Below are 14,856 nucleotides of genomic sequence, written 5' to 3'. Positions count from 1 at the left end.
AGGGCATCGCTCCAAGAGGCTTTTTTGTGTGTCTGGACATGGTAGATGTACCACAGAAATTTCGTACATGTCGGTCAAACAAGCGGCGGGGACTGCTTCGTTAAAGGTCACTTCCTGTTGCCAGCAGGTGGCGCTATGACTGTGGGTGAATATCGGCATGCAGATTTGTTCAGGGCGGGACTCTTGTCAAATGTGTAAAATTTCATGCAGATCTGGGCATTTACAGCCAAGTTACTACAACTTCCTGTTTCATGGCGAATCATCGACACCACGGACACGCCCATCGATGAAAACGCGCAGATAGCACAACTTTACATTGTCAATGTCTTTAGAAGGTACAGCAGAAATTTTAAGTTGATCCGACTAAATCCCTAGGAGGAGTTTGTTAAAGTACAGAGTGTGTAAATCGTCCCAAAATGGCCACCAAACTCAAAATGGCGGACTTCCTGTCGAGTTTAGGGTAAGGATTCTTGAGGCTTTTTTGTGCGTCTTGATATGATAGACGTCCCCACCAAATTTCGTGCGTGTAGGTTGAACGTGCAGTGGGGGGCTGCTTCATTAAACATCACTTTCTGTGTCCAGCAGGTGGCGCTATGACTGTGGGTGAATGTCGGCATGTAGATTTGTTCAGGGCGGGACTCTTGTCAAATGTGTAAAATTTTGTTGCAGATCTGGGCATTTACAGCCAAGTTACTACAACTTCCTGTTCCATGGCGAATCATCGACGTCACGGACACGCCCATCGACGAAAACGCGCAGATAGCACAACTTTACATTGTCAATGCCTTTAGAAAGGACAGCAGAAATTTGAAGTCGATCCGTCTAAATCCCCAGGAGGAGGTTGTTAAAGTATGGAGTGTGTAAATCGTCCCAAAAATGGCCCCCAAATTCAAAATGGCGGACTTCCTGACAAGTTTAGGGCATCGCTCCAAGAGGCTTTTTTGTGTGTCTGGACATGGTAGATGTACCACAGAAATTTCGTACATGTCGGTCAAACAAGCGGCGGGGACTGCTTCGTTAAAGGTCACTTCCTGTTGCCAGCAGGTGGCGCTATGACTGTGGGTGAATATCGGCATGCAGATTTGTTCAGGGCGGGACTCTTGTCAAATGTGTAAAATTTCATGCAGATCTGGGCATTTACAGCCAAGTTACTACAACTTCCTGTTTCATGGCGAATCATCGACACCACGGACACGCCCATCGACGAAAACGCGCAGATAGCACAACTTTACATCGTCAATGTCTTTAGAAGGTAGAGCAGAAATTTTAAGTTGATCCGACTAAATCCCTAGGAGGAGTTCGTTAAAGTACGGAGTGTGTAAATCGTCCCAAATCGGTCGCCAAATTCAAAATGGCAGACTTCCTGTCGAGTTTAGGGTATGGGTTCTTGAGGCTTTTTTGTGCGTCTTGAAATGATACACATCCCCACCAAATTTCGTGCATGTAGGTTGAACGTGGACGAGGGGATAATTTTTTCCAATTTTGTAGGTGGCGCTAGCGAGCCATTTTTCCACGCCCATCCGCAAAACCCACAAAATACGAAATTTTTCACCAGTCCTGACATGCATGCCAAATTTGGTGACTTTTTGAGCATGTTGCGGCCCCGAAAATGGCGCTTACTAGGGGTGGGCGATATAGCCTAAAAATTATATCACGATATTTCAAGAATATTTGCGATAATGATATTTATCACGATATAGAAAAAATATATATGAAACAATGTTTTATTGGTGATTGCAGCTGGCTGGCAGCAGCATTAGTGCAAAAAAAAGTATAACATAACTCCTTATCATTTTATTTTAACAATAACTACAGTAATAAATTAACAATATTAACAATAACTTCAGAAGCCTGAACAATATTGTCACCTAATAAAATTTACCTAAACTTTGAAGTACAAAAAATTTAAACAAACAGCGGCAATCCAAACAAACCTTCAAAATGTAACAGTTGCCTTGCATCTTTTTTGGGTTAGCATCAAATGAGGTATACAATACCTAATTTATACAATAATTGCATAAAATCTGAACATTTAGGGAAAAAAACATTTAGTGGGGAATAAATAAGAGACAATTGTAACACTAAATCTGGTAAAACTTTACACATTGCTCTTTCTATTGTACATTCATGAAAAAACAAGGTAACAAAAATCAAAAGGATTAATTATTATATCCTAGTCTACTATAAAATTGAGACATGTTTAAAATGTATAGCACAGCTGTTTAATGAGGCAGCAACATATGATCGATAGGACAGAACAAAGGCTATTAATAATCTTTCATTGCGCAAAAGTATTATGATATGAAAGGCTCCAATACATCGCACAGCGCTTATGCGCATTCGAGCGCTGAATGATGCGCTTGAAGCAACACGGAGTCACAGCGCGCACGCGCAGCGCGTCGAGTACTCCGCACTGAACAGTTCAAAGCACAAAGGAAATAAATACTGATGCGTAGCATCGTGTATAATATACAGTATCTAGCTATGCAATCGTTTATTGAGTCCTTTCTTTTAACAGTTTTACATTTCAGTTACTGTGCGCGTGATGAACAATAGTGCTCTGACTCTAGTGACAGACACCCGGCCGGTAGAAAGTAACATGATGATTTAGTTACAGCAATAAAGTCCAGCAAGATAAAGTTGTTTTATGCGAAACCATAGACCTTTAATTTACAGATCAAATATAATAATAGTAACATTGAATCATCTTAGAAAGAGTTTAATCGTGTTGACTGTTGTACCCGAACTGCGGAAACTCTGAAGGAAGATTAGGCGAATGCAAAATGTACGCTAGTAGGGAAGTGGTGAAACGAGTTTTCATGCATGTTTGACAAAAAAAATAAATTGTGTTGTTGGAGATCTGACCTCTTGTACTCAAACAACTTCCATACTATTGAAGTAGCTCCCTTTTTAGGAACTAAATCTTGATCTGATCCGGAGGCTGACATGCTGCTGTGTTGTTGTGCGCGCGCTAAGTAACGTAAATACGCCATACGTCATCATATCATCAATATCGCGATATGACAATTTTTTATCATGTAAAATTTTATACCGGTATTATCGTGGACGGTATGATATGGCACAGCCCTAGCGCTTACTTTGCAGAAAAAAGAAAAAAGAAAAAAAAAATAACCCTAACAGTTTCAATAGGGTCCTCGCACTGTTAGTGCTCGGGCCCTAATTAAAGCTGCAAGCAGCGATGGGCGGGCCCTCGCACCTGTAGCGCGTTGGAGTGTGAGGCGGCTGCATTGCATATTCTGCAGCTCAGCCGGTGCGGCTGTGAATTTGGTTCGCTGCTTCATTAAAGGTCACTTCCTGTTGCCAGCAGGTGGCGCTATGACTGTGGGTGAATGTCTGCATGTAGATTTGTTCAGGGCAGGACTCTTGTCAAATGTGTAAAATTTTCTGCAGATCTGGGCATTTACAGCCAAGTTACTACAACTTCCTCTTTCATGGCGAATCATCAACGCCACGGACACACCCATCGATGAAAACGTGCAGAGAGCACAACTTTACATCGTCAATGCCTTTAGAAGGCACAGCAGAAATTTGAAGTCGATCCGACTAAATCCTTTGGAGGAGTTTGTTAAAGTACGTAATGAGTAAATCATCCAAATATGGCGGTAAAATTAGAAATTGCCGACTTCCTGTTGAGTTTAGGGCATCGCTCCAAGAGACTTTTCTGTGCGTCTGGACATGGTAGATGTAAAACAGAAATTTTGTACATGTCGGTCAAACATGCGGCGGGGGCTGCTTCGTTAAAGGTCACTTCCTGTTGCCAGCAGGTGGTGCTATGACTGTGGGTGAAAGTCGGCATGTAGATTTGTTCAGGACGGGACTCTTGTCAAATGTGTAAAATTTCGTGCAGATCTGGGCGTTTACAGCCAAGTTACTACAACTTCCTGTTTCATGGCGAATCATCGATGCCACGGACACGCCCATCGACGAAAACGAGCAGATAGCACAACTTTACATCGTCAATGCCTTTAGAAGGCACAGCAGAAATTTGAAGTCGATCAGACTAAATCTCTAGGACGAGTTCGTTAAAGTACGGAGTGTGTAAATCGTCCCAAAATGGCCGCCAAATTCAAAATGGCGGACTTCCTGTCGAGTTTAGGGTATGGGTTCCTGAGTCTTTTTTTGTGCGTCTAGATATGATGCACGTCCCAACCAAATTCGTGTATGTAGGTTGAACATGGACGAGGGGCTATTTTTTTCCAATTTTCTAGATGGCACTTGCGAGACATTTTGCCACGCCCATCCACGAAACCCACAAAATACGAAATTTTTCACCAGTCCTGACACACGTGCCAAATTTGGTGAGTTTTTGAGCATGTTGCGGCCTCGAAAATGGCGCTTACTTTGCAGAAAAAAGAAAAAAAATAACCCTATTAGTTTCAATAGGGTCCTCGCACTGTTAGTGCTTGGGCCCTAAATAATCCCAACAGTTTCAATAAGGCCTCGCACAGTTAGTGCTCGTAACCCTAACAGTTTCAATAGGGTCCTCGCACTGTTAGTGCTCGGGCCCTAAAAATAATCCCAACTGTTTCAATAGGGCCTCGCACAGTTAGTGCTTGGGCCCTAAAAAATAAAAAAAATAATTAATAATTAAAGCTGCAAGCAGCGATGGGCGGGCCCTCGCACCTGTAGCGCGTCGGGGTGTGAGGTGGCCGCGTTGCATATTTTGCAGCTCAGCTGTTGTGGCTGTGAATTTGCTACGCTGCTTCATTAAAGGTCACTTCCTGTTGCCAGCAGGTGGCGCTATGACTGTGGGTGAATGTCGGCATGTAGATTTGTTCAGGGTGGGACTCTTGTCAAATGTGTACAATTTGGTGCAGATCTGGGCATTTACAGCCAAGTTACTACAATTTCCTGTTTCATGGCGAATCATCGACACCACGGACACGCCCATTGAGGAAAACGCGCAGATTGCACAACTTTTCATCGTCAATGCCTTTAGAAGGCACAGCAGAAATTTGAAGTCGATCCGACTAAATCCCTAGGAGGAGTTAGTTTAAGTACGTAATGAGTAAATCATCCAAAAATGGCGGTAAAATTAGAAATGGCCGATATCCTGTTGAGTTTAGGGCATCGCTCCAAGAGACTTTTCTGTGCGTCTGGACATGGTAGATGTACCACAGAAATTTCGTACATGTCGGTCAAACATGCGGTGGGGGCTGCTACGTTAAAAGTCACTTCCTGTTGCCAGCAGGTGGCGCTATGACTGTGGGTGAATGTCGGCATGTAGATTTGTTCAGGGCGGAACTCTTGTCAAATGTGTAAAATTTTGTGCAGATCTGGGCATTTACAGCCAAGTTACTACAACTTCCTGTTTCCTGGCGAATCATTGATGCCACGGACACGCCCATCGACGAAAACACACAGATAGCACAACTTTACATCGTCAATGCCTTTAAAAGGCACAGCAGAACTTTGAAATCGATATGACTAAATCCCTAGGAGGAGTTAGTTAAAGTACGTAATGAGTAGATCATCGAAAAACGGCGGTAAAATTCGAAATGGCCGACTTCCTGTTGAGTTTAGGGCATTGCTCCAAGATACTTTTTTGTGTGTCTGGACATGTTAGATGTACCACAGTAATTTCGTATATGTCGCTCAAACATGCGGCGGGGGCTGCTTCGTTAAAGGACACTTCCTGTTGCCACTAGGTGGCGCTATGACTGTGGGTGAATGTCGGCATGTAGATTTGTTCAGGGCGGGACTCTTGTCAAATGTGTAAAATTTTGTGCAGATCTGGGCATTTACAGTCAAGTTACTATAGCTTCCTCCTTCATGGCGAATCATCAACGCCACGGACAAGCCCATCGACGAAAATGCGCAGATAGCACAACTTTACATCATCAATGCCTTTAGAAGGCACAGCAGAAATTTGAAGTCGATCCGACTAAATCCCTAGGAGGAGTTCGTTAAAGTACAAAGTGTGTTAATCGTCCCAAAATGGCTGCCAAATTCAAAATGGCGGACTTCCTGTCGAGTTTAGGCTATGGGTTCTTGAGGCTTTTTTGTGCGTTTTGATATGATACACGTCCCCACCAAATTTTGTGCATGTAGGTTGAACGTGGACGAGGGGCTAATTTTTTCCAATTTTCTAGGTGGCGCTAGCGAGCCATTTTGCCACGCCCATCCGCGAAACCCACAAAATACGAAATTTTTCACCAGACCTGACATGCATGCCAAATTTGGTGAGTTTTTGAGCATGTTGTGGCCGTGAAAATCGAGCTTACTTTGCAGAAAAAAATAAAAATAAAAAATTAAAGCTGCAAGCAGCGATGGGCGGGCCCTCGCACCTGTAGCATGTCGGGGTGTGAGGCGGCCGCGTTTCATTTTCTGCAGCTCAGCCAGTGCGGCTGTGCATTTGCCACACTGCTTCGTTAAAGGCCACTTCCTGTTGCCAGCAGGTGGCGCTATGACTGTGGGTGAATGTCGGCATGTAGATTTGATCAGGGCGGGACTCTTGTCAAATGTGTTAAATTTCGTGCAGATCTGGGCATTTACAGCCAAGTTACTACAACTTCCTGTTTCATGGCGAATCATCGACGCCACGGACACGCCCATCGACGAAAACGCGCAGATAGCACAACTTTTCATCGTCAATGCCTTTAGAAGGCACAGCAGAAATTTGAAGGCGATCCGACTAAAGCCCTAGGAGGAGTTAGTTAAAGTACGTAATGAGTAAATCATCCAAAAATGGCGGTAAAATTAGAAATGGCCGACTTCCTGTTGAGTTTAGGGCATCGCTCCAAGAGACTTTTCTGTGCGTCTGGACATGGTAGATGTACCACAGAAATTTCGTACATGTCGGTCAAACATGCGACGGGGGCTGCTTCGTTAAATGTCACTTCCTCTTGCCACTAGGTGGCGCTATGAATGTGGGTGAATGTCGGCATGTAGATTTGTTCAGGACGGGACTCTTGTCAAATGTGTAAAATTTCGTGTAGATCTGGGCATTTACAGCCAAGTTACTACAACTTCCTGTTTCATGGCGAATCATCGACGCCACGGACACGCCCATCGACGAAAACGCGCAGATAGCACAACTTTACATCGTCAATGCCTTTAGAAGGTACAGCAGAAATTTGAAGTTGATCTGACTAATTCCCTAGGAGGAGTTCGTTAAAGTACGGAGTGTGTAAATCGTCCCAAATCGGTCGCCGAATTCAAAATGGCGGACTTCCTGTCGAGTTTAGGGTATGGGTTCTTGAGGCTTTTTTGTGCGTCTGGTCATGGTAGATGTACCACAGAAATTTCGTACATGTCGGTCAAACAAGCAGCGGGGGCTGCTTCGTTAAAGGTCACTTCCTGTTGCCAGCAGGTGGCGCTATGACTGTGGGTGAATGTCGGCATGTAGATTTGTTCAGGGCGTGACTCTTGTCAAATGTGTAAAATTTCGTGCAGATCTGGGCATTTACAGCCAAGTTAGTACAACTTCCTGTTTCATGGCGAATCTTCGACGCCACGGACACGCCCATCGACGAAAACGCGCAGATAGCACAACTTTACATCGTCAATGCCTTTAGAAGGCACAGCAGAAATTTTAAGTCGATCCGACTAAATCCCTAGGAGGAGTTCGTTAAAGTACGGAGTCTGTAAATCGTCCAAAAATGGCCGCCAAATTCAAAATGGCGGACCTCCTGTCGAGTTTATGGTATGGGTTCTTGAGGCTTTTTTGTGCGTCTTGATATGATACACGTCCCCACCAAATTTCGTGCATGTAGGTTGAACGTGGACGAGGGGCTAATTTTTTCCAATTTTCTAGGTGGCGCTAGCGTGCCATTTTGCCCCGCCCATCTGCGAAACCCACAAAATACGAAATTTTTCACCAGTCCTGACATGCGTGCCAAATTTGGTGAGTTTTTGAGCATGTTGCGGCCCCGAAAATGGCGCTTACTTTGCAGAAAAAAGAAAAAAAATAAAATAAAAAAAAATAAAATAACCCTAACAGTTTCAATAGGGTCCTCGCACTGTTAGTGCTCGGGCCCTAATAACCCTAACAGTTTCAATAGGGTCCTCGCACTGTTAGTGCTCGGGCCCTAATAATCCCAACAGTTTCAATAATGTCCTCGCACTGTTAGTGCTCGGGCCCTAATAACCCTAACAGTTTCAATAGGGTCCTCGCACTGTTAGTGCTCGGGCCCTAAAAAGAATAATCCCAACAGTTTCAATAGGGCCTCTAACAGTTAGTGCTCGGGCCCTAAATATCTAATACTGAGGTGCATTGAATGTAAGTTGTTAGGAATGGATACTTGAATATATTATGAAACAAACATGAAACTTGGAGTGTGTTGAACATAAAAATTAATAAGACAATCCCTGTAAACAGTGTATTTGGTCTTTGTTAGTTCGGTATTTTACATTTAACGCCCTGTTTTAAGATCGTTTCTGATGAAATAGAATGGTTAAGATTGAAATTTGGACAAATGCTGCTGTCCCGAGAATTTTATTTTAGTTTTTGTTAGCACCCCCACCTAGAACAATCATTCATAAAACGCATTAAACTTTGGTTTACAAAGACCTGAAACTCACCGAGTGGTCAGGGGTGTTCACTGATATGCTCACACAAACATCGATACTTTTTTTTTTAGCTCAATACAGACAGATTTCACGTAAAACAGGCAGAAATTACATGCATTGTTAACGTCAGACTTATAATAATTTTCGTTACATCTTGTCTCGTCAACGAAAACTCGAAAACGTGTCGTCATGTTTTAGTTACCTATTTTTAGCTAGTCATCGTCGCATTATCGTCATAAAAAAACGGTGCGTCAATGAAATCGTTTCGTTATCGTCATCACTGACGAAATCATCATTGCGGCTTGACCTGCTGCCGAATACACTTTACCCACCAACAAAGATATTTTTTTCAAAGGCTTGGTGGGTAACGTCGGGGCTTGGCGCTGATTTGGGAGAGAGCGTCTCTTCTGTACGAGGCATTGTTAGGTAACCATAGTGTGCAATACCCTTAACGTTACTATAATTACTCGTTTGCGGGTTATCTCTGAAAGATGCCGGTTTATTCCACGAATTCGACACCTCGGTGTGGAGATCGGGAAAAAATGGGAGTTCCCTTTATACGTGGTGGTCTAGATAGCAAAAATCGTCCATTTAAAAGACTTTTTCTAGACTCAACATCAACATCATCAGCTGGCCAGTCAATATTTAATTTAGCAACAGCACAAGTCAAAACCTCCATAAGCTCCTCATCAGCATGGGTATGAGCTGGCGAAAACTCATAATCCCCTATATCCACTACATACAGTTCTGAACTGGATAGCCGCAACATTGGTGCCTTAACCTGGGGAGGAGAAACCGCAGAGGCACCAGATCCAGCAGGTAAGAGCTGAGAAAGGGTGGGGCCGTCTCAAACCCTGCTACTAGATCCATCTGCGAACCCCAAGATGAAAGCCGCCGCTATGCCTTGGCAGCAGCGGGACCCGCACCTCAGGGAACGCAAACCGAACCGTCCTCCTCAAAGAATGCCCGGCGTGAGAGGAGTGTCCTCACGGACAGCCTTTCGCAATGCTCATAGTCAGCCCCGTCTGGGACTGGCTCTGCATGCTCCACTCCCAAACAAGCAACACAAAGCTGATGTTTGTCCCCACCCGTGATGTAATGAGGGCAGGGAACAACATAAGGTCTAAAATCTTGCTTGCCATAATATGAATGAATGAGCTTGACAGACAACAATAAATATGACAAGGACAGATATACAGAGAGCGCTTGCTAAAGCTAGGTCTCCTAAACATTAGATCGCTCACACCTAAGGCGGTTATTGTAAATGAAATGGTCACAGACAATAACTTCGATGTTCTGTGCCTTACTGAAACCTGGCTTAAACCAAATGAGTATTTCGGTCTAAACGAATCTACTCCGCCAGGATACTGTTATAAACATGAGCCTCGTCTGATCGGTCGTGGCGGCGGTGTTGCAACAATCTATAAAGATATTTTTAATATTACTCAGAAAACAAGTCACAGGTTTAATTCATTTGAAGTACTTGTGCTAAATGTTACGCTCTTAGATGTAAGAAGGAAATCCATATTATCTCTAGCCCTGGCTACTGTATATAGACCTCCAGGGCCATATGCTGAATTCCTAAAAGAGTTTGCAGACTTTCTCTCGGATCTATTGGTAAATGTCGATAAAGCAATAATTGCTGGAGATTTTAACATACACGTAGATAATACAAATGATGCTTTAGGGGCTGCGTTTACAGACTTATTAAACTCCTTTGGGGTCAAACAAAACGTCAGTGGTCCCACTCATCGTCTAAATCATACACTAGATTTAATTATATCATATGGAACCGATCCAACTGATATAGATATTATACCGCAAAGCGATGATGTCACCGATCATTACATGGTGACTTGCATAATACGTACTGATGAAATATGTCATGTTGCGCCACGTTATAGACCAGGCAGAACAGTCCTTCCAACCACTATAGATGGATTTTCAAATAGCTTACCTGATCTATCTAAGCTGCAAAGTGAACCCAAACAAACAGATGAATTAGAGGAAATGACTAGCAGTTTAAGCACCATTCTTACTAGTACATTAGATATTGTTGCGCCAATTAGATTAAAAAAGGTTAGAGAGAAAATTAAAGCACCATGGTACAACAGTGCTACGCATGCTATCAAGAGAGAAACTCGCAACTTCGAGCGTAAATGGAAACAAACTAATTTAGAGGTCTTCAGAATCGCGTGGAAAGACAGTATGTCACATTATAAAAAGACACTAAAAACAGCCAGGGCTGAGCATCTCCGCAAACTAATCGAAAATAACCAAAATAATCCAAGGTTTTTATTTAACACCGTGGCTAGACTAACAAATAAACAGACATCACCAGAGCAAAATATACCGTTACAGTTTAGTAGTAATGATTTTATGAATTACTTCAATGCGAAAATAGAAAGCATCCGAAACAAAATTATAAATGTACAATCCGCTATGGTGTCTTATGATTCAGCTTCAATTATGGACCCTCTAGAACAACTAAACCGCTTTACAACGATAGGACAGGAGGAGCTAAATAAACTTATCATTGCATCTAAACCAACAACATGTTTATTAGATCCAATACCCACTAAACTACTGAAAGAACTATTACCTGTAGTGGAAGAGCCTCTCCTCAATATTATTAACTCGTCTTTATCTTTAGGTCATGTCCCAAAAATATACAAGCTGGCTGTAATAAAACCGCTCATTAAGAAACCGCAATTAGATCCAAATAACTTGGCAAATTACAGACCCATTTCAAATCTTCCATTTATGTCCAAAATACTTGAAAAAGTAGTGTCCGCTCAATTGTGCTCTTTTTTGCAAGAAAATGATATCTATGAAAAATTCCAGTCAGGATTCAGACCGCATCATAGTACAGAAACTGCGCTAGTTAAAATTACAAATGATTTACTTTTAGCTTCTGACCAAGGCTGTATCTCAATACTAGTCCTACTTGATCTTAGCGCTGCGTTCGACACTATAGATCATATAATACTCTTGGATCGACTACAAAACTTCACCGGTGTCCAGGGACAGGCATTAAGCTGGTTTAGATCGTACTTATCGGACCGTTCTCTTTTTGTCTGTTTAAATGGGAAAAAATCAAAGATAACGTCAGTAGACTATGGAGTACCGCAAGGATCGGTTTTAGGCCCTCTGCTATTCTCAATATATATGCTGCCACTTGGTAATATTATAAGAAAACATGGAATTAATTTCCACTGTTACGCTGACGACACTCAATTATATATTTCATCACGACCAGATGAAAACACTAACTCATCTAAAATGACAGAGTGTCTCAAAGATATAAAATGCTGGATGACGCGTAATTTCCTGCTATTAAATTCAGATAAAACGGAGGTATTACTTATTGGTCCAAAAAACTACTCACAAAACCTCTCACAATACAACTTTAATATAGACGGATGTCCTGTTACTTTATCCACTACAGTAAAAGACCTGGGTGTTATACTAGACCGCAACTTGTCTTTCGAAGATCATATTTCATATGTTACAAGAACAGCCTTTTTCCACCTTAGAAACATTGCTAAGCTACGTAACATGCTATCTGTTTCTGATGCTGAAAAATTAGTTCACGCATTCATGACCTCGAGACTAGATTACTGTAATGCTTTATTAGCCAGTTGTCCTGCATCCTCAATAAACAAGCTACAGTTAGTACAAAATGCAGCTGCTAGAGTTCTTACTAGTTCAAGAAAATATGATCATATAAAACCGATTTTATCATCTCTACACTGGTTACCTATTAAGTTCCGCATCAACTACAAAATACTACTACTGACCTATAAAGCCCTAAATGGTTTAGCACCTATGTACTTAACGGACCTTCTTTCGCCCTACAATCCACCGCGTTCCTTAAGATCACTAAATTCAAGGCTTCTGGTCATTCCTAGGATATCGAAGTCCAGTAAAGGAGGGAGGGCGTTCTCGCATTTAGCTCCAAAACTCTGGAATGGCCTTCCCGATACGGTCCGAGCCTCTGACTCGCTGACACAGTTTAAAACTAGATTAAAGACGCTTCTCTTTAGTCAAGCATTCACATAATGCTTACCTTCTAGTCCTCTGTTATGCCATACGGAACCGTTTGCCACTGAAACTGCTTAACGCACCAGTGGGGCTCGACAGCCTTTTAGACAAACGGGTCGGCTCGTATGGTTGGGTTGGGTTGCGGAGAGTTCAGGTTACGGAGAGTTTGTGAGTTATAACGGAAATCATTATGAACATCAGCTATGCTAATTATTTCCCATCTGCCTTTCTGCTGTTATCTCGGGACGCTTGTCCCGAGAAAAATGGCGTTTGTCAGATCCAGTTTTGTGTCCAGCCTCTCACAGGGATTTCGGATGCCCCAACGCCTGTGATGAGACGACTCAACGCCTGTGAAGAGACGACTCAACGCCTGCGATATGTTATGGCGCCGTTTGATTCATAAACAATATTTATATTTAATATTTATATTTAAACAATATGAATGTAAGCCAGAGGAGAACTGGCCCCCGACTGAGCCTGGGTTCTCCCAAGGTTTTTTCTCCATCCAATCTGATGGAGTTTGGTTCCTTGCCACTGTCGCCTTGCTTTTGGCTTGCTTTGAGCTTGCTCAGTTGGGGTTATTTAGTGTTTAGCAATGTTGTTGATCTGTGTTGTGCTACTTTCATGTTATCACTGTGAAGCTGCTTTGATACAATCTGTATTGTGAAAAGCGCTATATAAATAAATGTGACTTGACTTGACTTGACTTGACTTAAAGGCACAGAAGCTGTTGCGGTCTAATTTCAGGGGTGCTTTATAGTTTCCTTGTCTATGACGTCACCTATGATGTCTCGGCTTTCCATTGGACTGATTTTACTTGTGCTTCACGACGCAATCACACAGGGCGTTCCCACCGTGTCTCTAACATAGCTCGAGTTCCCTTGAAAGGGAACTCTATTTTTAATAGTCTAGCAGGTCTAAGGGTCCTTACCAGTCCTTCTTCTCTAGGCCGCAGAGACGTCACAGCCAGGTCGTTGCCATTCTCGTCAAAGGCGTTTATATCAATGCCCCAGTTTGTATGGGGCTGCTTGAACCAGTTCTGCAATACATGTTTGAAATCAATGCTCTGCCAATGACCCGCCTGAGAATTTAGCTCAATCTTGAGTGACCGGATGCGGATGTGTCTGCTTCCTTGCTCAGTGATAGGTTTAAGGCGAAGGATCTGAAGGTAAACAGTGGAAGTTTGCTGTAGTGGCCGCAGATAAACCCACAGCTGGGCTTTCAGGACCTTGGTAAACATCAGTTTTGGACTGAACTTGAAGAAACAACAGCTGGGTTTCCCATCCACCTGCACCAGAGGTTCAGCTGAAGGAAACAAATAAAAATACCATTAATCACTGTCAAACAGCATGATACCAAAAAAAAAAAAAAAAAAAAAATGAAAATAGAATAAAACATAGAATAGAATAAAATTTGAACAGCTAGGCCAAGTTATGTCCATCAAAGGCATGTAATGAAATCTGCACATTTAACAGGATCTTGGCACAAAGTATCTCGTCCATTTCAGAAATTGTCCATCTACTGAGGACACGTTTGCCTTACAGTTGGCCTTTATCGTTGTCATTCAAAAGCACACTTTTTAGATGGAGGAAAAAGGGATCAGGGAAAACAACTCGAAATTTAAGATTAAATATAATGGTAACAATTTACAAGAAGGTCTCATTTGTTAAACAACTGCTCATTCAACTCTAAGGCCCATTCACACCAAGGTCAATAACTATAAATATAACGATGAAGATATAGTTGTTCTAAACATTAAAGAATATTCACACCACAGCTATAATGATAATGGCACAGAGAAACAATATCATTGGAATCACTTTTAGAACTATTTTATTCAGCTGATGAACGATAAAACATTGACAGCCAATCAGAATCCATCCTGCTGTAACAAGTTCAAACATTTAAAGAGTCAGACAAGCACCTACTTAGAATAAACAGAATGATATTGTCTGCTGGTGTGGACACTAATATAGTTATCTTTATAGTTATTATTGTTGGTGTGAACGGGCCTTAACAGTACTTTAATTTAAAAAGTGCCATAGATATGGATAATATGAATATATACTGTAGTAGATATGGACCGCATCCATTCCAACAGTAATTTGTTAACAGTGTTGGGAGTAATGCATTATAAAAGTAATCATATTACGGTAATACATTACTGTGAAGCATTTTGCTGTAAAGCAGTAATAAAAAGGATTACTAATAACATTTTAGTAATATTAGGTCCTATCTCAGTAACGTGCATTACAATGTGCATTTTAACCCGAAATTAAG

The 14,856-nt window shown here is 42.1% G+C and overlaps 1 protein-coding gene across 2 annotated transcripts in view; it reads right to left on the bottom strand.

Annotated features, from left to right (window-relative positions):
- The window catches only part of gdf11 (growth differentiation factor 11), a 234,868-nt gene that overhangs the window by 19,694 nt on the left and 200,318 nt on the right, over nucleotides 1–14,856 (bottom strand). For both annotated transcript variants that reach the window (XM_089125283.1, XM_089125284.1), the window contains exon 2: nucleotides 13,508–13,881. In XM_089125283.1, coding sequence (XP_088981409.1) covers nucleotides 13,508–13,881 — 374 coding nt within the window. The remainder of the gene's footprint in view (nucleotides 1–13,507; nucleotides 13,882–14,856) is intronic.

Source organism: Pimephales promelas, chromosome 21 (assembly GCF_988280905.1).
Source record: "Pimephales promelas chromosome 21, fPimPro1.hap1.1, whole genome shotgun sequence".
In the NCBI taxonomy this organism is placed as follows: domain Eukaryota; kingdom Metazoa; phylum Chordata; class Actinopteri; order Cypriniformes; family Leuciscidae; genus Pimephales; species Pimephales promelas.
This window is presented reverse-complemented; position numbering and strand designations above follow the sequence as displayed.